Below are 23,669 nucleotides of genomic sequence, written 5' to 3'. Positions count from 1 at the left end.
AACCTGCCTGTATATCATGTGTGAGAGGTTGTCACAGCCCCGCCCCCTGTTACTGACATCACTGATATATAATATAATTACATGTGATCAGACATGAGATCCACACATCTTATATACAGTCACAGCTATTCATCTATTACTACTGACAACCAGCCTGTATATCATGTGTGAGAGGTTGTCACAGCCCCGCCCCCTATTACTGACATCACTGATATATAATATAATTACATTGTGATCAGACACGAGATCCACACATCTTATATACAGTAACAGCTATTCATCTATTACTACTGACAACCTGCCTGTATACCATGTGTGAGAGGTTGTCACAGCCCCGCCCCCTGTTACTGACATCACTGATATATAATATAAGTACATTGTGATCAGACATGAGATCCACACATCTTATATACAGTCACAGCTATTCATCTATTACTACTGACAACCAGCCTGTATATCATGTGTGAGAGGTTGTCACAGCTCCGCCCCCTGTTACTGACATCACTGATATATAATATAATTACACTGTGATCAGACATGAGATCCACACATCTTATATACAGTCACAGCTATTCATCTATTACTACTGACAACCAGCCTGTATATCATGTGTGAGAGGTTGTCACAGCCCCGCCCCTGTTACTGACATCACTGATATATAATATAATTACATTGTGATCAGACATGAGATCCACACATCTTATATACAGTAACAGCTATTCATCTATTACTACTGACAACCAGCCTGTATATCATGTGTGAGAGGTTGTCACAGCTCCGCCCCCTGTTACTGACATCACTGATATATAATATAATTACATTGTGATCAGACATGAGATCCACACATCTTATATACAGTCACAGCTATTCATCTATTACAACTGACAACCAGCCTGTATATCATGTGTGAGAGGTTGTCACAGCTCCGCCCCCTGTTACTGACATCACTGATATATAATATAATTACATTGTGATCAGACATGAGATCCACACATCTTATATACAGTGACAGCTATTCATCTATTACTACTGACAACCAGCCTGTGTATCATGTGTGAGATGTTGTCACAGCCCCGCCCCCTGTTACTGACATCACTGATATATAATATAATTACACTGTGATCAGACATGAGATCCACACATCTTATATACAGTCACAGCTATTCATCTATTACTACTGACAACCAGCCTGTATATCATGTGTGAGAGGTTGTCACAGCCCCGCCCCCTGTTACTGACATCACTGATATATAATATAATTACATTGTGATCAGACATGAGATCCACACATCTTATATACAGTAACAGCTATTCATCTATTACTACTGACAACCAGCCTGTATATCATGTGTGAGGGGTTGTCACAGCCCCGCCCCTGTTACTGACATCACTGATATATAATATAATTACATTGTGATCAGACATGAGATCCACACATCTTATATACAGTAACAGCTATTCATCTATTACTACTGACAACCAGCCTGTATATCATGTGTGAGAGGTTGTCACAGCCCCGCCCCCTGTTACTGACATCACTGATATATAATATAATTACATTGTGATCAGACATGAGATCCACACATCTTATATACAGTCACAGCTATTCATCTATTACTACTGACAACCAGCCTGTATATCATGTGTGAGAGGTTGTCACAGCCCCGCCCCCTGTTACTGACATCACTGATATCATGTGTGAGAGGTTGTCACAGCCCCGCCCCCTGTTACTGACATCACTGATATATAATATAATTACATGAGATCCACACACCTTATATACAGTCACAGCTATTCATCTATTACTACTGACCACCAGCCTGTATAACATGTGTGAGAGGTTGTCACAGCCCCGCCCCCTGTTACTGACATCACTGATATATAATATAATTACACTGTGATCAGACATGAGATCCACACATCTTATATACAGTAACAGCTATTCATCTATTACCACTGACAGCAGCCTGTATATCATGTGTGAGAGGTTGTCACAGCCCCGCCCCCTGTTACTGACATCACTGATATATAATATAATTACACTGTGATCAGACATGAGATCCACACATCTTATATACAGTCACAGCTATTCATCTATTACTACTGACAACCAGCCTGTATATCATGTGTGAGAGGTTGTCACAGCTCCGCCCCCTGTTACTGACATCACTGATATATAATATAATTACATGTGATCAGACATGAGATCCACACATCTTCTATACAGTAACAGCTATTCATCTATTACTACTGACAACCTGCCTGTGTATCATGTGTGAGAGGTTGTCAGAGCCCCGCCCCCTGTTACTGACATCACTAATATATAATATAATTACATGTGATCAGACATGAGATCCACACATCTTATATACAGTAACAGCTATTCATCTATTACTACTGACAACCAGCCTGTATATCATGTGTGAGAGGTTGTCACAGCCCCGCCCCCTGTTACTGACATCACTGATATATAATATAATTACATGTGATCAGACATGAGATCCACACATCTTATATACAGTCACAGCTATTCATCTATTACTACTGACAACCAGCCTGTATATCATGTGTGAGAGGTTGTCACAGCCCCGCCCCCTGTTACTGACATCACTGATATATAATATAATTACATGTGATCAGACATGAGATCCACACATCTTATATACAGTCACAGCTATTCATCTATTACTACTGACAACCAGCCTGTATATCGTGTGTGAGAGGTTGTCACAGCCCCGCCCCCTGTTACTGACATCACTGATATATAATATAATTACATTGTGATCAGACATGAGATCCACACATCTTATATACAGTAACAGCTATTCATCTATAACTACTGACAACCAGCCTGTATATCATGTGTGAGAGGTTGTCACAGCTCCGCCCCCTGTTACTGACATCACTGATATATAATATAATTACATGTGATCAGACATGAGATCCACACATCTTCTATACAGTAACAGCTATTCATCTATTACTACTGACAACCTGCCTGTGTATCATGTGTGAGAGGTTGTCAGAGCCCCGCCCCCTGTTACTGACATCACTAATATATAATATAATTACATGTGATCAGACATGAGATCCACACATCTTATATACAGTAACAGCTATTCATCTATTACTACTGACAACCAGCCTGTATATCATGTGTGAGAGGTTGTCACAGCCCCGCTCCCTGTTACTGACATCACTGATATATAATATAATTACATGTGATCAGACATGAGATCCACACATCTTATATACAGTCACAGCTATTCATCTATTACTACTGACAACCAGCCTGTATATCATGTGTGAGAGGTTGTCACAGCCCCGCCCCCTGTTACTGACATCACTGATATATAATATAATTACATGTGATCAGACATGAGATCCACACATCTTATATACAGTCACAGCTATTCATCTATTACTACTGACAACCAGCCTGTATATCGTGTGTGAGAGGTTGTCACAGCCCCGCCCCCTGTTACTGACATCACTGATATATAATATAATTACATTGTGATCAGACATGAGATCCACACATCTTATATACAGTAACAGCTATTCATCTATAACTACTGACAACCAGCCTGTATATCATGTGTGAGAGGTTGTCACAGCTCCGCCCCCTGTTACTGACATCACTGATATATAATATAATTACATGTGGTCAGACATGAGATCCACACATCTTATATACAGTAACAGCTATTCATCTATTACTACTGACAACCAGCCTGTATATCATGTGTGAGAGGTTGTCACAGCCCCGCCCCCTGTTACTGACATCACTGATATATAATATAATTACATTGTGATCAGACATGAGATCCACACATCTTATATACAGTCACAGCTATTCATCTATTACTACTGACAACAAGACTGTATATCATGTGTGAGAGGTTGTCACAGCCCCGCCCCCTGTTACTGACATCACTGATATATAATATAATTACATGTGATCAGACATGAGATCCACACATCTTATATACAGTCACAGCTATTCATCTATTACTACTGACAACCAGCCTGTATATCATGTGTGAGAGGTTGTCACAGCCCCGCCCCCTGTTACTGACATCACTGATATATAATATAATTACATGTGATCAGACATGAGATCCACACATCTTATATACAGTAACAGCTATTCATCTATTACTACTGACAACCAGCCTGTATATCATGTGTGAGAGGTTGTCACAGCCCCGCCCCCTGTTACTGACATCACTGATATATAATATAATGACATTGTGATCAGACATGAGATCCACACATCTTATATACAGTCACAGCTATTCATCTATTACTACTGACAACCAGCCTGTATATCATGTGTGAGAGGTTGTCACAGTCCCGCCCCCTGTTACTGACATCACTGATATATAATATAATTACATTGTGATCAGACATGAGATCCACACATCTTATATACAGTAACAGCTATTCATCTATTACTACTGACAACCAGCCTTTATATCATGTGTGAGAGGTTGTCACAGCCCCGCCCCCTGTTACTGACATCACTGATACTACAGTAATCGCTATTCATCTATTAATGTTGAACTTTTTGTATGTAACTTGATCCCCGTCCTCCCCGCATCCTAGTTGAACCCTACAGACATATTGGGCGTTGTACTCACGCAGCAGATATTCAGAGCTGTCATGGTCGTAGTCGTTGTCTTCTGGAAAGTGATTGATCCGGTAGCAGTTTCCTTTGTAGAGACCTGTAGATAGAGAATAAAACATGGCGGATGTTTATTCGGCTTTACGTTATGTAATAATAAACTACGGAAACTTCCAATGAAAATTTTTGCACACATCTGAAAGTCTCCGTCCAGTAAAATTCTCCAGTGTCCCCAGAACCGGCTCCTGTACGTCTGTACTACCTCCTGTCACAGGTACATATATGATTAAAGCTATTACCCCCCAGCTGCTCAGACATTGCCTTTATAATAGTGCGGGAGCGTTATAGGAGGAGCGGCTGATATCAGTGACATATAGAAGGCTCTCAGCACTGGAAACATGTGACATAAATAGTGTGAGATGTATTACTAGTCTGTCCCCCTAATCCCTCAGCTCTGCGCTCACTCCATGACAAGTCAATTGTCTCTCCATGACTTGCCTTCCCATAATGCCTAGCAATCTTCTACTGTCACTTCCATTGTCTTCTCCTGTCCCCGCTCCTTCACATTATGGGTCAGAACTTTTTTGGACTCTTGGAAGGTTTCCTTTTTCTTCTATGGGGAGCAACTTTTATGGAGACAGCAATGTTTCAGCACGATACAACTATTGTCCGCACTGTTGGGTCACACACTATTGCACATAATGCATCATCTGGGTCATTCATGGTGACCCACTATTCATACCTTCTGGCCATCCCATTACAACCGTCAGTCACTACAGAAGAACAGAAGACGTCCCGAGGTCCACACTCCTGGGGCTCCAATTATGTCACTCTTTATTAATGAAGAAAGGACGTGCTAGATATAACGGGTTCAGAGGTAGCAGTCGCTCCCGGGCCTTGGTGCTTAACGGGACCACAGAATCCTGTGCCACATTAGGAGACACCAGTATTATAAATTACACATAGTGGGTGGGGGAACTGCGTTACACATTTTGTTTTGGAGCCCAGATGTTCCAAGCTCCACTTCTTAACGTGAAGGACTAATGCTAGCAACAACTAGAGATGATGATGGTCCAGAATGGAAGAGAGAAAGAAGTCCTGAATTGTGGGGAAGTCAACAGTTTGTTAAAAAGGAAATGAACAAACCACCAAAGTAAAATACTCGGCTACCGCAGTTGAAGACCTAATTACAACAGAAGACCTAGTTGCCTTTGTAGAGGATCTAAACATCACAGTAGAATGCCATACCACCACAATACCATACCCATCTTCCACAGTAAGAGATCCAGCCACCTCAGAAGACCCAACCACCACATTAGAAAACCTAATCGTGACAGTAGAAGACCCAAACATTGCCAACGAAAACCCATTCATTTCAGCAGAAGGCCTAACCACCGCTGGAGGATATCCTAAACACAACAGCAGAAAACCCGACCACCACTGTAGAAGATCCACACATGCCAGTAGAAGACCTGCCGCAATAGAAGACCTAACTGTGACAGTAGAAGACAGGCACCTTGGTAGAAGGCAGACTCCTCTGAAGACCCAAACAACACACTAAAAAACTTAGTCATCTCAATAGAGGCATCCTTCACCTCATTAGAAGGACCAGCCACAACTACTTAAGAATTAATCATCTCAATGGAAGACTTATTCACCTTAACAGAAGACCCAAATACCACGGTAGAGGACTTGACCATCACAGTAGAAGACCCAAATTCCATGGTAGAAGACCCGACCATCAGAGTAGAAGACCTAACTATCATAGTAGAAGACCCAAATACCACGGTAGAAGACTCGGACATCAGAGTAGAAGACCTAACTATCATAGTAGAATACCCAAATACCACGGTAGAATACTTGACCATCAAAGTAGAAGACCTAACTATCATAGTAGAAGACTCAAATACTACGGTAGAAGACTCGGCCATCAGAGTATAAGACCTAAACATCATAGTAGGAGACTCAAATACTACTTTAGAAGACTCGGACATCAGAGTATAAGACTTAACTATCATAGTAGAAGACCCAAATTCCATGGTAGAAGACTCGGCCATCACAGTAGAAGACCCAACTATCATAGTAAAAGACTCAAATACTACGGGACAGTACTCGGCCATCAGAGTAGAAGACCTAATGTAACGTCTGTGGTCGCTGACCACAAACTCCTTCCATCCAGTCGACGTCCTTTTCTCAAGAGATGTTTGCACATACGGCCGTCCTGCTCCACAGTAACCACCAGTCACGATCTCAGTCCAGACTTGAGAAGCCAGAGCGCAAGCATGTTTGTGATTGAGCTAATTGGTCCAGAGTACCCTGGTCTATAAGAAGGTTCCAGCCCATCCTCCCACGCCTGAGCTTTGTTGTGTATTCCTAGTCTGTCTTGCATATGGCCCCCTAGTGGTTCCTGCTCCTAGTGTTCCTGTTCCTGTATCCTATACTTGTATCCTGATCTAGTGCCGTGCTGAGCTGTAGTCGTGCTGTGCTGTATACCACACCTGTCCTGCTTCTCCACGCCTGACGTCCACCTGCTGCCAAGTTCCTGCCAAGCCTGCCTTGCTACTGTCAGAGCTGCCACAGGTACCCTAGACGAACTATAGACTTTTTCCTGCGTCGTGTTGGCCAGCTGCCTTACCGCCAAGACGGTATGGTCCAGTGGGTCCACGAACCCTACGTGACACCTAACTATCATAGTAGAAGACCAAAATACCACGGTAGAAGACACAGCCATCAGAGTAGAAGACCTAACTATCATAGTAGAAGACCCAGATTCCATGGTAGAAGACTCGGCCATTAGAGTAGAAGACCTAACTATTATAGTAGAAGACCCAGATTCCATGGTAGAAGACACGGCCATCAGAGTAGAAGACCTAACTATCATAGTAGAAAACTCAAACACCATGGTAGAAGACGCAGCCATCAGAGTAGAAGACCTAACTATCATAGTAGAAGACTCAAATACTACAGTAGAAAACTCGGCCATCAGAGTAGAAGACCTAACTATTATAGTAGAAGACCCAGATTCCATGGTAGAAGACTCGGCCATTAGAGTAGAAGACCTAACTATCATAGTAGAAGACCCAGATTCCATGGTAGAAGACACGGCCATCAGAGTAGAAGACCTAACTATCATAGTAGAAGACTCAAATACTACAGTAGAACTCAGCCATCAGAGTAGAAGACCTAACTATCATAGTAGAAGACCCAGATTCCATAGTAGAAGACTCAGCCATCAGAGTAGAAGGCCTATCGATCATAGTAGAAGATTCAAATACTACGGTAGGAAACTCGGCCATCTGAGTAGAAGACCTAATTATGATAGTAGAAGACTCAAATACTACGGTAGAAGAGTCGGCCATCAGAGTAGAAGACCTAACTATCATAGTAGAAGACCCAAATACCACGGTAGAAGACACAGCCATCAGAGTAGAAGACCTAACTATCATAGTAGAAGACGCAAACACCACAGTAGAAAACTCGGCCATCAGAGAAGAAGACCTAACTATCATAGTAGAAAACCCAGATTCTTTGGCAGAAGACTCGGCCATTAGAGTAGAAGACCTAACTATCATAGTAGAAGACGCAAACACCACGGTAGAAGACTCGGCCATGAGAGTAGAAGACCTAACTATCATAGTAGAAGACTCAAATACCACGGTAGAAGACTCTCCATCAATGTAGAAGATCTAACTATCATAGTAGAAGACTCAAATACCACGGTAGAAGACTCGGCCATCAGAGTAGAAGACCTAACTATCATAGTAGAAGGCTCAAATACCACGGTAGAAGACACGGCCATCAGAGTAGAAGACCTAATTATCATAGTTGAAGACTCAATTACCACGGTAGAAGACTCGGCCATCAAAGTAGAAGACCTAATTATCATAGTAGAAGACCCAGATTCCATGGTAGAAGACTCGGCCATCAGAGTAGAAGACCTAACATAGTAGAAGACTCAAATACTACGGTAGGAGACTCGGCCATCAGAGTAGAAGACCTAATTATCATAGTAGAAAACTCAAATACTACGGTAGAAGACTCTGACATCAGAGTATAAGACCTAATGTAACGTCTGTGGTCGCTGACCACAAACTCCTTCCATCCAGTCGATGTCCTTTTCTCAAGAGATGTTTGCACATACGGCCGTCCTGCTCCACAGTGACCACCAGTCACGATCTCAGTCCAGACTTAAGAAGCCAGAGCGCAAGCATGTTTGTGATTGAGCTAATTGGTCCAGAGTGCCCTGGGCTATAAGAAGGTTCCAGCCCATCCTCCCACGCCTGAGCTTTGTTGTGTATTCCTAGTCTGTCTTGCATATGGCCCCCTAGTGGTTCCTGCTCCCAGTGTTCCTGTTCCTGTATCCTATACTTGTATCCTGATCTAGTGCCGTGCTGAGCTGTAGTCGTGCTGTGCTGTATACCACACCTGTCCTTCTTCTCCACGCTTGACGTCCACCTGCTGCCAAGTTCCTGCCAAGCTTGCCTTGCTACTGTCCGAGCTGCCACAGGTACCCTAGACGAACTATAGACTTTTTCCTGCGTCCTGTTGGCCAGCTGCCTTACCGCCAAGACGGTATGGTCCAGTGGGTCCACGAACCCTACGTGACACCTAACTATCATAGTAGAAGACCAAAATACCACGGTAGAAGACACAGCCATCAGAGTAGAAGACCTAACTGCCATAGTAGAAGACCCAGATTCCATGGTAGAAGGCTCGGCCATTAGAGTAGAAGACCTAACTATCAAAGTAGAAGACCCAGATTCCATGGTAGAAGACACGGCCATCAGAGTAGAAGACCTAACTATCATAGTAGAAGACTCAAATACTACAGTAGAAAACTCGGCCATCAGAGTAGAAGACCTAACTATCATAGTAGAAGACCCAGATTCCATGGTAGAAGACTCGGCCATCAGAGTAGAAGGCCTAACTATCATAGTAGAAGATTCAAATACTATGGTAGAATACTCGGGCATCAGAGTAGAAGACCTAACTATCATAGTAGAAGACTCAAATACTACGGTAGATGAGTCGGCCATCAGAGTAGAAGACCTAACTATCATAGTAGAAGACTCAAATACTACGGTAGATGAGTCGGCCATCAGAGTAGAAGACCTAGCTATCATAGTAGAAGACCCAAATACCACGGTAGAAGACTCGGCCATCAAAGTAGAAGACCTAATTATCATAGTAGAAGACTCAAATACTACGATAGAAGACTCGGCCATCAGAGTAGAAGACCTAACTATCATAGTAGAAGACTCAAATACCACGGTAGAAGACTCGGCCATCAAAGTAGAAGACCTAATTATCATAGTTGAAGGTTCAAATACCACGGTAGAAGACACGGCCAACAGAGTAGAAGACCTAACTATCATAGTAGAAGACTCAAATACTATGGTAGAAAACTCGGCCATCAGAGTAGAAGACCTAAACATCATAGTAGGAGACTGAAATACTACGTTAGAAGACTCAGACATCAGCGTATAAGACCTAATTATCATAGTAGAAGACTCAAATACTATGGTAGAAGACTCGGCCATCAAAGTAGAAGACCTAATTATCATAGTAGAAGACCCAGATTCCATGGTAGAAGACTCGGCCATCAGAGTAGAAGACCTAACTATCATAGTAGAAGACTCAAATACTACGGTAGGAGACTCGGTCATCAGAGTAGAAGACCTAATTATCATAGTAGAAGACCTAGATTCCATGGTAGAAGACTCGGCCATCAGAGTAGAAGACCTAACTATCATAGTAGAAGACTCAAATACTATGGTAGAAGACTCGGCCATCAAAGAAGAAGACCTAATTATTATAGTAGAAGACCCAGATTCCATGGTAGAAGACTTGGCCATCAGAGTAGAAGACCTAACTATCATAGTTGAAGACTTAAATACCACGGTAGAATACTCGGCCATCAAAGTAGAAGACCTAATTATCATAGTAGAAAACTCAGATACTACGGTAGAAGACACGGCCATCAGAGTAGAAGACCTAACTATCAGAGTTGAAGACTCAAATTCCACTGTAGAAGACTAGGCCATCAGAGTAGAAGACCTAACTATCATAGTAGAAGACCCAGATTCCATGGTAGAATACTCGGCCATCAGAGTAGAAGACCTAACTATCATAGTTGAAGGTTCAAATACCACGGTAGAAGACACGGCCATCAGAGTAGAAGACCTAACTATCATAGTAGAAGACTCAAATACTATGGTAGAAAACTCGGCCATCAGAGTAGAAGACCTAAACATCATAGTAGGAGACTGAAATACTACGTTAGAAGACTCAGACATCAGAGTATAAGACCTAATTATCATAGTAGAAGACTCAAATACTATGGTAGAAGACTCGGCCATCAAAGTAGAAGACCTAATTATCATAGTAGAAGACCCAGATTCCATGGTAGAAGACTCGGCCATCAGAGTAGAAGACCTAACTATCAGAGTTGAAGACTCAAATTCCACTGTAGAAGACTAGGCCATCAGAGTAGAAGACCTAACTATCATAGTAGAAGACCCAGATTCCATGGTAGAAGACTCGGCCATTAGAGTAGAAGACCAAACTATCATATTAGAAGACCCAGATTCCATGGTAGAAGACACGGCCATCAGAGTAGAAGACCTAACTATCATAGTAGAAGACTCAAACACCACGGTAGAAGATGCGGCCATCAGAGTAAAAGACCTAACTATCATAGTAGAAGACTCAAATACTACAGTAGAAAACTCGGCCATCAGAGTAGAAGACCTAACTATCATAGTAGAAGACCCAGATTCCATGGTAGAAGACTCGGCCATCAGAGTAGAAGGCCTAACTATCGTAGTAAAAGATTCAAATACTATGGTAGAATACTCGGGCATCAGAGTAGAAGAACTAACTATCATAGTAGAAGACTCAAATACTACGGTAGATGAGTCGGCCATCAGAGTAGAAGACCTAACTATCATAGTAGAAGACCCAAATACCACGGTAGAAGACACGGCCATCAGAGTAGAAGACCTAACTATCATAGAAGACTCAAATACTACGGTAGAAGAGTCGGCCAACAGAGTAGAAGACCTAACTATCATAGTAGAAGACCCAAATACCACGGTAGAAGACTCGGCCATCAAAGTAGAAGACCTAATTATCATAGTAGAAGACTCAAATACTACGATAGAAGACTCGGCCATCAGAGTAGAAGACCTAACTATCATAGTAGAAGACTCAAATACCACGGTAGAAGACTCGGCCATCAAAGTAGAAGACCTAATTATCATAGTAGAAGACCCAGATTCCATGGTAGAAGACTCGGCCATCAGAGTAGAAGACCTAACTATCATAGTTGAAGGTTCAAATACTATGGTAGAAAACTCGGCCATCAGAGTAGAAGACCTAAACATCATAGTAGGAGACTGAAATAGTACGTTAGAAGACTCAGACATCAGAGTATAAGACCTAACTATCATAGTAGAAAACTCAAATACTACGGTAGAAGACTCGGCCATCAGACTAGAAGACCTAATTATCATAGTAGAAGACCTACATTCCATGGTAGAAGACTCGGCCATCAGAGTAGAAGACCTAACTATCATAGAAGACTCAAATACTACGGTAGAAGAGTCGGCCAACAGAGTAGAAGACCTAACTATCATAGTAGAAGACCCAAATACCACGGTAGAAGACTCGGCCATCAAAGTAGAAGACCTAATTATCATAGTAGAAGACTCAAATACTACGATAGAAGACTCGGCCATCAGAGTAGAAGACCTAACTATCATAGTAGAAGACTCAAATACCACGGTAGAAGACTCGGCCATCAAAGTAGAAGACCTAATTATCATAGTAGAAGACCCAGATTCCATGGTAGAAGACTCGGCCATCAGAGTAGAAGACCTAACTATCATAGTTGAAGGTTCAAATACTATGGTAGAAAACTCGGCCATCAGAGTAGAAGACCTAAACATCATAGTAGGAGACTGAAATAGTACGTTAGAAGACTCAGACATCAGAGTATAAGACCTAACTATCATAGTAGAAAACTCAAATACTACGGTAGAAGACTCGGCCATCAGACTAGAAGACCTAATTATCATAGTAGAAGACCTACATTCCATGGTAGAAGACTCGGCCATCAGAGTAGAAGACCTAACTATCATAGTTGAAAACTCAAATACCTTGGTAGAAGACTCGGCCATCAAAGTAGAAGACCTAATTATCATAGTAGAAGACCCAGATTCCATGGTAGGAGACTCGGCCATCAGAGTATAAGACCTAACTATCATAGTAGAAGATTCAAATACTACGTTAGAAGACTCAAATACTATGGTAGAAGACTCGGCCATCAAAGAAGAAGACCTAATTATTATAGTAGAAGACACAGATTCCATGGTAGAAGACTCGGCCATCAGAGTAGAAGACCTAACTATCATAGTAGAAGATTCAAATACTACGGTAGAAGACACGGCCATCAGAGTAGAAGACCTAATTATCATAGTAGAAGACCCAGATTCCATGGTAGAAGATTCTGCCATCAGAGTAGAAGACCTAACTATCATAGTAGAAGACTCAAATACTATGGTAGAATACTCGGCCATCAAAGTAGAAGACCTAATTATCATAGTAGAAGACTCAGATACTACGGTAGAAGACACGACCATCAGAGTAGAAGACCTAATTATCATAGTAGAAGACCCAGATTCCATGGTAGGAGACTCGGCCATCAGAGTAGAAGACCTAACTATCATAGTTGAAGACTTAAATACCACGGTAGAATACTCGGCCATCAAAGTAGAAGACCTAATTATCATAGTAGAAAACTCAGATACTACGGTAGAAGACACGGCCATCAGAGTAGAAGACCTAACTATCAGAGTTGAAGACTCAAATTCCACTGTAGAAGTCTAGGCCATCAGAGTAGAAGACCTAACTATCATAGTAGAAGACCCAGATTCCATGGTAGAAGACTCGGCCATTAGAGTAGAAGACCTAACTATCATAGTAGAAGACCCAGATTCCATGGTAGAAGACACGGCCATCAGAGTAGAAGGCCTAACTATCGTAGTAAAAGATTCAAATACTATGGTAGAATACTCGGGCATCAGAGTAGAAGACCTAACTATCATAGTAGAAGACTCAAACACCACGGTAGAAGATGCGGCCATCAGAGTAAAAGACCTAACTATCATAGTAGAAGACTCAAATACTACAGTAGAAAACTCGGCCATCAGAGTAGAAGACCTAACTATCATAGTAGAAGACCCAGATTCCATGGTAGAAGACTCGGCCATCAGAGTAAAAGGCCTAACTATCGTAGTAAAAGATTCAAATACTGTGGTAGAATACTCGGGCATCAGAGTAGAAGACCTAACTATCATAGTAGAAGACTCAAATACTACGGTAGATGAGTCGGCCATCAGAGTAGAAGACCTAACTATCATAGTAGAAGACCCAAATACCACGGTAGAAGACACGGCCATCAGAGTAGAAGACCTAACTATCATAGAAGACTCAAATACTACGGTAGAAGAGTCGGCCAACAGAGTAGAAGACCCAAATACCACGGTAGAAGACTCGGCCATCAAAGTAGAAGACCTAATTATCATAGTAGAAGACTCAAATACTACGATAGAAGACTCGGCCATCAGAGTAGAAGACCTAACTATCATAGTAGAAGACTCAAATACCACGGTAGAAGACTCGGCCATCAAAGTAGAAGACCTAATTATCATAGTAGAAGACCCAGATTCCATGGTAGAAGACTCGGCCATCAGAGTAGAAGACCTAACTATCATAGTTGAAGGTTCAAATACCACGGTAGAAGACACGGCCAACAGAGTAGAAGACCTAACCATCATAGTAGAAGACTCAAATACTATGGTAGAAAACTCGGCCATCAGAGTAGAAGACCTAAACATCATAGTAGGAGACTGAAATAGTACGTTAGAAGACTCAGACATGAGAGTATAAGACCTAACTATCATAGTAGAAGACTCAAATACTATGGTAGAAGACTCGGCCATCAAAGTAGAAGACCTAATTATCATAGTAGAAGACCCAGATTCCATGGTAGAAGACTCGGCCATCAGAGTAGAAGACCTAACTATCATAGTTGAAGACTCAAATACCACGGTAGAAGACTCGGCCATCAAAGTAGAAGACCTAATTATCATAGTAGAAGACCCAGATTTCATGGTAGGAGACTCGGCCATCAGAGTAGAGGACCTAACTATCATAGTAGAAGATTCAAATTTACTGCCTGAAGTAGAACGATTAAAATATTGTTTAATTGATAAATCTTTAAAAATGAGCTATCCTAGCCCTCATTACAATAGAACAGGCTTCAGATAAGGTGGTCAGTAATTAGGAGAGGAATACTAGTGTGATGATGTTATTCCAACCACCAAGCAAAACCTCTCCTCTTATAGTATATTGCACTGACACACCTCACTGAAATAGGGGATAATCCAACGCGTTTCCGTGCCACTAATACAGGTGACACATCATCAGGGATTATCAAATCAGTTTATTTATCGTTTCATCTATTACTGCCGTTGAGCACAGTTGTGTGCTAAGATGAACCTCACGGCGCGTGTACGACTCTAATGCATTGGCCGCACACGCGCCGGCGAAGTTCCGGTCTATTTGACAGGCCAAAGCCCACCCACTCAGCTGACGTAGCTGAGGCCAGGCACCAACCCGCAGTGGCCACGTCAGAATATGACGTTGCAGGAGGAATGCCGAGCCTCCTATCCAGCAGCCAATCAGCTGTTCATTTCAACGCTACAGCGTCCCACGTTGCCTAGGAGATCTCCAGGCGGATCATATTCACTGCCGTATGAATTCAAAACCTGCAAACCAATGCAGCTCAAACGAGAGACACAGAAAAACACGAAGCGCAACAAAATCGCCACACAAAGACATAGGGAAGAAACCCAAAGATCGCTGATAAGGAGATGGGCACGTTCCCAGATTGGGAAAAATGTCCACATGTCGCTGAAAAAACCGCATATCAAACCGCATGTCAAAACACTTGTCACAAGATACCTGTATTTAATATCCTTGGCAAAAAACCAATAGATAGTTCGTATATATGATCTAATGCTCGATAAATTTAGTTGTGCTTATATGATCCATGTCTTACCATATAGTTATGTACAGGAAACATAAAAACACAAAAACACAAAAAAACACACAAACAAGAAGACCGATGAAAACCCAAAAAAAAATTATGGACAGATCTTGGAGTGACATTGGTAGCCTAAATGACAAAAAAATTGACAAAAAATTATTTTTGTCAGATGTCCATGAGATTCTGCAAAGTAATTATTAATCTTTGTGATAATGTATAACTCCAAAAAAAACCGTATAAAAAACCGTATAAGAACTTGGGGATATACAGCAAATAATAGATTTTACATATGAGTTTGAACGAGTATTTAGACGTACTAGGGAAATATTATAAGAAGCAGGCAAAGGAGATCTGTTCATTTAAACCTTGGGGACAAATAGTCTGAAGACGATGGATCCATTGCGCTTCTTTTTGCATAATCCTTTTATCCACGTCACCACCTCTTATTGTCTGTCTGATGCATTCCACCCCTTGAAATTTAAGGTTTGAGGAGTCACCCCCATGACATTCCCAGACATGACGGGCCACTGAGGTATCCTCTTGTCGCCTAACATCCCCAATATGCTCTCTAATCCTCCTTCTGAACTCCCTTTTGGTCTTCCCTACATATTGCTTTTTACAGTCGCAGGTGATGAGATACACCAGCCCCTTGGTTTTGCAATTTATGTAGGACCTGTTCTCAAAACTTTTCCCCGTAATGGTACTTCTAAAATTGCTGCTGCATAGTATTGACTCACAAGCTTTGCAGGACCCACATCTAAAGCTTCCTTTTAAGCCACGATTCAACCAGGTGCCAACAGAATCCTGGATATTTAAATGGCTATGAACTAACCGATCCTTAACATTACATCCACGTCTATAGGTGATCATGGGAGATTTTCCTACCAAACCCCCAATGTCTGGGTCGGCTTGCAGAATGCCCCAAAAACGTTGTAGGATGGACCTAACCTCCACACTAGAGGAGTCAAAGGTACCAATAACCCTCACCATTTCCTCCTCCACTTCCTTCGGTTTAGGGTTCAATAAGTCATCCCGATTTCTACCTAATGCATTCTGATATGCGGCTTTGAGTACTTTTCTCGGATACCCTCTCCGCCGAAATCTGTTTTCTAATTCATGAGCCGAAATCTTATAGTCGGATATGGTCGAGCAGTTTCGGCGTGCCCTCAGGTATTGGCCCTTTGGGATGCCCCGTTTCAAATTTACGGGATGACAACTTTCCCATCTCAAGAGACTATTTGTGGCAGTGGATTTCCTAAACATATTGGTTTGAATGGCTCCTGAGGGTGTCTTAGAAATCGTGACGTCGAGAAATGTGATCTTATTATCATTAATCTCTGACGTAAAAAAGAGACCTAGGTTGTTTATGTTAAGGGCACCTACAAACTCCATGAATTGTGCCTTTGTTCCTTTCCACAAGATCAGAATGTCGTCTATGAATCTAATCCATAGAAGGATACAGGAGGTCCATTGTTCCATCAAATCCGTAAAGACACATTCTTTTTCCCACCAGCCTAAATACAAGTTGGCATAAGTCGGGGCACATGGACTTCCCATGGCTACCCCTTTTAGCTGGTGGAAAATCTTTTGATTGAACAAAAAGAAGTTATGCTCCAATACAAATTTCAACAATAAAATGACAAATTCATTGTGGGCCCTAAATTGTGTGCCCTTGTCTCTCAAAAAATAGTCAATGGCACAGCATCCCTGCTCATGGGGAATAGAGCTATACAACGCCTCCACATCTAATGAGGCAAGAAGCACATCATGATCAAGACGGATGCCTTCAAGTTTCCTCAGGGCATCCATAGTATCCCTAATATATGAGGGTAGTGATAATACAAAAGGTCTGAGGATACGATCCACATATACACTGGCATTTTGCGTCAAACTGTCTATCCCAGATACAATTGGGCGACCCTTGAGAGGGGTCGTCCCTTTGTGAATTTTAGGTAGACTGTAAAATGTTGCAACTTGCGGAAAATCGGTATACATAAATTTAAATTCTTTTTCGTTTATCAAATTTAAAGCTTTTGCTGAATCCAAAATGTCCTTCAATTGACTTTTAAAAATCTTAGTAGGATCAGACTCCAGAACCCTATAACAATGTTGATCCTGCAAAATATGAAGACACATTGTTATATAGCGGCTACGATCCATGACCACAATATTTCCGCCTTTATCAGACGGCTTTATAACAATTGTGTCATCGATTTCAAGGGATCGTAGTCCCGTCATTTCCTCCTTAGTTGTGTTGAAATGACCTATCCTGCAGTCATCAAGTGACCTAAGTTGGTCTTCAACAACTTTTACGAACACATCAATGGGGGTGTTGTCATTTAAAGGTGCAAATTTTGTCGATGGGGCCCTCAGGTCTGTAAATGGACCCTCACCTATTTCTCTTTGGCCTTCCTCCCATAGTCCTTCCAATAATCTAAGGTCTGGTAACTCATCCTCCGTTATGCCCAATTCTAGACATTTACGACGATCATGCGTCAGAAAGAATTTTTTCCATTTTAATTTTCGAGCAAATAAATTAATATCCTTTACCCAGGTGAACAAATTAAATCTGTTTGTAGGGACAAATGACAACCCTCTTTTTAGGATACCAATTTCATCACTTGTAAGTACGCGAGAGGATAGATTAATAACCTGGGACTCATCCTCATCAGATCTGGACCTATGGCTTAGATGTCCCTTCTGTCTCTCAAGAGGTAATCCGAGATAGGGTGGCTTTTGGCTAAAAAACCACCCCCGCGGCCTTGTCCTTTTCCTCTACCTCTTCCCCTCATGTTAGCACGGGTGGGATAACGAGTCTGATCCATCCCTCCCCGTTGTCTCCTAAAATGGTTTCTCCCTGGTTCAGAATCAGAGTATTCCTGCTCTGACGATGAAATGTCAGTTTCAGGTTCGAGAGTGGTGCTAGATTTTATGCTATAATCGAATATTTTTCCTTCCTTAAAATCAAGCGTGTCACGAACAAATTGATAATGTTTTCGCTCTTTTATATGGTTCGTAAATTTTTCCACTGCTTGCTGTAGGACGATTTCTTTCCTCTCGTACTCTATATTAGTGGAGAACCCCAGACTTATTGAAGAAATGGGAAACTGAGTCTATTGAGTCTTCATTAAGATTCATGGGTCTGTTATTAGAGGAGGAAAAAAATGGTCTGGTCAAAAGCACACAACAACTTAAAGAAGCGATAATATCGGCACAAAAATTCTCCCAGGTTATTAATCTATCCTCTCGCGTACTTACAAGTGATGAAATTGGTATCCTAAAAAGAGGGTTGTCATTTGTCCCTACAAACAGATTTAATTTGTTCACCTGGGTAAAGGATATTAATTTATTTGCTCGAAAATTAAAATGGAAAAAATTCTTTCTGACGCATGATCGTCGTAAATGTCTAGAATTGGGCATAACGGAGGATGAGTTACCAGACCTTAGATTATTGGAAGGACTATGGGAGGAAGGCCAAAGAGAAATAGGTGAGGGTCCATTTACAGACCTGAGGGCCCCATCGACAAAATTTGCACCTTTAAATGACAACACCCCCATTGATGTGTTCGTAAAAGTTGTTGAAGACCAACTTAGGTCACTTGATGACTGCAGGATAGGTCATTTCAACACAACTAAGGAGGAAATGACGGGACTACGATCCCTTGAAATCGATGACACAATTGTTATAAAGCCGTCTGATAAAGGCGGAAATATTGTGGTCATGGATCGTAGCCGCTATATAACAATGTGTCTTCATATTTTGCAGGATCAACATTGTTATAGGGTTCTGGAGTCTGATCCTACTAAGATTTTTAAAAGTCAATTGAAGGACATTTTGGATTCAGCAAAAGCTTTAAATTTGATAAACGAAAAAGAATTTAAATTTATGTATACCGATTTTCCGCAAGTTGCAACATTTTACAGTCTACCTAAAATTCACAAAGGGACGACCCCTCTCAAGGGTCGCCCAATTGTATCTGGGATAGACAGTTTGACGCAAAATGCCAGTGTATATGTGGATCGTATCCTCAGACCTTTTGTATTATCACTACCCTCATATATTAGGGATACTATGGATGCCCTGAGGAAACTTGAAGGCATCCGTCTTGATCATGATGTGCTTCTTGCCTCATTAGATGTGGAGGCGTTGTATAGCTCTATTCCCCATGAGCAGGGATGCTGTGCCATTGACTATTTTTTGAGAGACAAGGGCACACAATTTAGGGCCCACAATGAATTTGTCATTTTATTGTTGAAATTTGTATTGGAGCATAACTTCTTTTTGTTCAATCAAAAGATTTTCCACCAGCTAAAAGGGGTAGCCATGGGAAGTCCATGTGCCCCGACTTATGCCAACTTGTATTTAGGCTGGTGGGAAAAAGAATGTGTCTTTACGGATTTGATGGAACAATGGACCTCCTGTATCCTTCTATGGATTAGATTCATAGACGACATTCTGATCTTGTGGAAAGGAACAAAGGCACAATTCATGGAGTTTGTAGGTGCCCTTAACATAAACAACCTAGGTCTCTTTTTTACGTCAGAGATTAATGATAATAAGATCACATTTCTCGACGTCACGATTTCTAAGACACCCTCAGGAGCCATTCAAACCAATATGTTTAGGAAATCCACTGCCACAAATAGTCTCTTGAGATGGGAAAGTTGTCATCCCGTAAATTTGAAACGGGGCATCCCAAAGGGCCAATACCTGAGGGCACGCCGAAACTGCTCGACCATATCCGACTATAAGATTTCGGCTCATGAATTAGAAAACAGATTTCGGCGGAGAGGGTATCCGAGAAAAGTACTCAAAGCCGCATATCAGAATGCATTAGGTAGAAATCGGGATGACTTATTGAACCCTAAACCGAAGGAAGTGGAGGAGGAAATGGTGAGGGTTATTGGTACCTTTGACTCCTCTAGTGTGGAGGTTAGGTCCATCCTACAACGTTTTTGGGGCATTCTGCAAGCCGACCCAGACATTGGGGGTTTGGTAGGAAAATCTCCCATGATCACCTATAGACGTGGATGTAATGTTAAGGATCGGTTAGTTCATAGCCATTTAAATATCCAGGATTCTGTTGGCACCTGGTTGAATCGTGGCTTAAAAGGAAGCTTTAGATGTGGGTCCTGCAAAGCTTGTGAGTCAATACTATGCAGCAGCAATTTTAGAAGTACCATTACGGGGAAAAGTTTTGAGAACAGGTCCTACATAAATTGCAAAACCAAGGGGCTGGTGTATCTCATCACCTGCGACTGTAAAAAGCAATATGTAGGGAAGACCAAAAGGGAGTTCAGAAGGAGGATTAGAGAGCATATTGGGGATGTTAGGCGACAAGAGGATACCTCAGTGGCCCGTCATGTCTGGGAATGTCATGGGGGTGACTCCTCAAACCTTAAATTTCAAGGGGTGGAATGCATCAGACAGACAATAAGAGGTGGTGACGTGGATAAAAGGATTATGCAAAAAGAAGCGCAATGGATCCATCGTCTTCAGACTATTTGTCCCCAAGGTTTAAATGAACAGATCTCCTTTGCCTGCTTCTTATAATATTTCCCTAGTACGTCTAAATACTCGTTCAAACTCATATGTAAAATCTATTATTTGCTGTATATCCCCAAGTTCTTATACGGTTTTTTATACGGTTTTTTTTGGAGTTATACATTATCACAAAGATTAATAATTACTTTGCAGAATCTCATGGACATCTGACAAAAATAATTTTTTGTCAATTTTTTTGTCATTTAGGCTACCAATGTCACTCCAAGATCTGTCCATAATTTTTTTTGGGTTTTCATCGGTCTTCTTGTTTGTGTGTTTTTTTGTGTTTTTGTGTTTTTATGTTTCCTGTACATAACTATATGGTAAGACATGGATCATATAAGCACAACTAAATTTATCGAGCATTAGATCATATATACGAACTATCTATTGGTTTTTTGCCAAGGATATTAAATACAGGTATCTTGTGACAAGTGTTTTGACATGCGGTTTGATATGCGGTTTTTTCAGCGACATGTGGACATTTTTCCCAATCTGGGAACGTGCCCATCTCCTTATCAGCGATCTTTGGGTTTCTTCCCTATGTCTTTGTGTGGCGATTTTGTTGCGCTTCGTGTTTTTCTGTGTCTCTCGTTTGAGCTGCATTGGTTTGCAGGTTTTGAATTCATACGGCAGTGAATATGATCCGCCTGGAGATCTCCTAGGCAACGTGGGACGCTGTAGCGTTGAAATGAACAGCTGATTGGCTGCTGGATAGGAGGCTCGGCATTCCTCCTGCAACGTCATATTCTGACGTGGCCACTGCGGGTTGGTGCCTGGCCTCAGCTACGTCAGCTGAGTGGGTGGGCTTTGGCCTGTCAAATAGACCGGAACTTCGCCGGCGCGTGTGCGGCCAATGCATTAGAGTCGTACACGCGCCGTGAGGTTCATCTTAGCACACAACTGTGCTCAACGGCAGTAATAGATGAAACGATAAATAAACTGATTTGATAATCCCTGATGATGTGTCACCTGTATTAGTGGCACGGAAACGCGTTGGATTATCCCCTATTTCAGTGAGGTGTGTCAGTGCAATATACTATAAGAGGAGAGGTTTTGCTTGGTGGTTGGAATAACATCATCACACTAGTATTCCTCTCCTAATTACTGACCACCTTATCTGAAGCCTGTTCTATTGTAATGAGGGCTAGGATAGCTCATTTTTAAAGATTTATCAATTAAACAATATTTTAATCGTTCTACTTCAGGCAGTAAATTTGAATAATTAACGGAACGTAACAACCTTATCATTGTGCACATTTTGCTAGAAGATTCAAATACTACGTTAGAAGACTCGGACATCAGAGTATAAGACCTAACTATCATAGTAGAAAACTCAAATACTACGGTAGAAGACTCGGCCATCAGACTAGAAGACCTAATTATCATAGTAGAAGACCTACATTCCATGGTAGAAGACTCGGCCATCAGAGTAGAAGACCTAACTATCATAGTTGAAAACTCAAATACCTTGGTAGAAGACTCGGCCATCAAAGTAGAAGACCTAATTATCATAGTAGAAGACCCAGATTCCATGGTAGGAGACTCGGCCATCAGAGTATAAGACCTAACTATCATAGTAGAAGACTCAAATACTACGGTAGAAGACACGGCCAACAGAGTAGAAGACCTAATTATCATAGTAGAAGACCCAGATTCCATGGTAGAAGATTCTGCCATCAGAGTAGAAGACCTAACTATCATAGTAGAAGACTCAAATACTACGGTAGAAGACACGGCCATCAGAGTAGAAGACCTAATTATCATAGTAGAAGACCCAGATTCCATGGTAGAAGATTCTGCCATCAGAGTAGAAGACCTAACTATCATAGTAGAAGACTCAAATACTATGGTAGAATACTCGGCCATCAAAGTAGAAGACCTAACTATCAGAGTTGAAGACTCAAATACCACGGTAGAAGACCTAACAACCATAGAAGATAATACAACCATATTTCTACTAATTATAATAAGACTGTATAGAATCTCATTAACTATTTTTGGGTGTAAACTCCTCGTCCTACCAAGACCCCGTCTCTCACCTCCAGGTGGTCACGTGAGCTCTGTAGTGACACTTCGCTGCATCGTGACTACGTTTCGGAAGTGATATCTAAATGCATTTTTTAAAGTGTCTAAAATGTTCACACCTTGAGCTGTTAGGAAGAGTTTTGTGTAAAACTAGGGCACGTCTTCACCGGAAAAAGTGAGAACAGCGTCAGGTAATGGCGCTTACAGGGTGGGAGACGTTCTGGCCTGACATAAATGGGGCTTTTTAGAAGGAAATAAAGTAGCGTGTTGTCAGGGAGCTGCGCTGAGGGCGGACATGTGTCTCCAGCGCCGGGGCTCAGATGTGACTCAGCGCACAGCTCCAGGAGATGGGATAA

At 41.7% G+C, this 23,669-nt stretch overlaps 1 protein-coding gene across 1 annotated transcript in view; it reads right to left on the bottom strand.

Annotated features, from left to right (window-relative positions):
- CACNG4 (calcium voltage-gated channel auxiliary subunit gamma 4) overlaps positions 1-23,669 on the bottom strand; it is a 77,855-nt gene that overhangs the window by 20,836 nt on the left and 33,350 nt on the right. Inside the window, exon 2 of the mRNA XM_075846444.1 lies at positions 4,644-4,727. Within this exon, the coding sequence (XP_075702559.1) occupies positions 4,644-4,727 (84 nt within the window). The remainder of the gene's footprint in view (positions 1-4,643; positions 4,728-23,669) is intronic.

The sequence above is a fragment of the Rhinoderma darwinii genome, chromosome 13 (genome assembly GCF_050947455.1).
Source record: "Rhinoderma darwinii isolate aRhiDar2 chromosome 13, aRhiDar2.hap1, whole genome shotgun sequence".
Lineage (NCBI taxonomy): Eukaryota > Metazoa > Chordata > Amphibia > Anura > Rhinodermatidae > Rhinoderma > Rhinoderma darwinii.
This window is presented reverse-complemented; position numbering and strand designations above follow the sequence as displayed.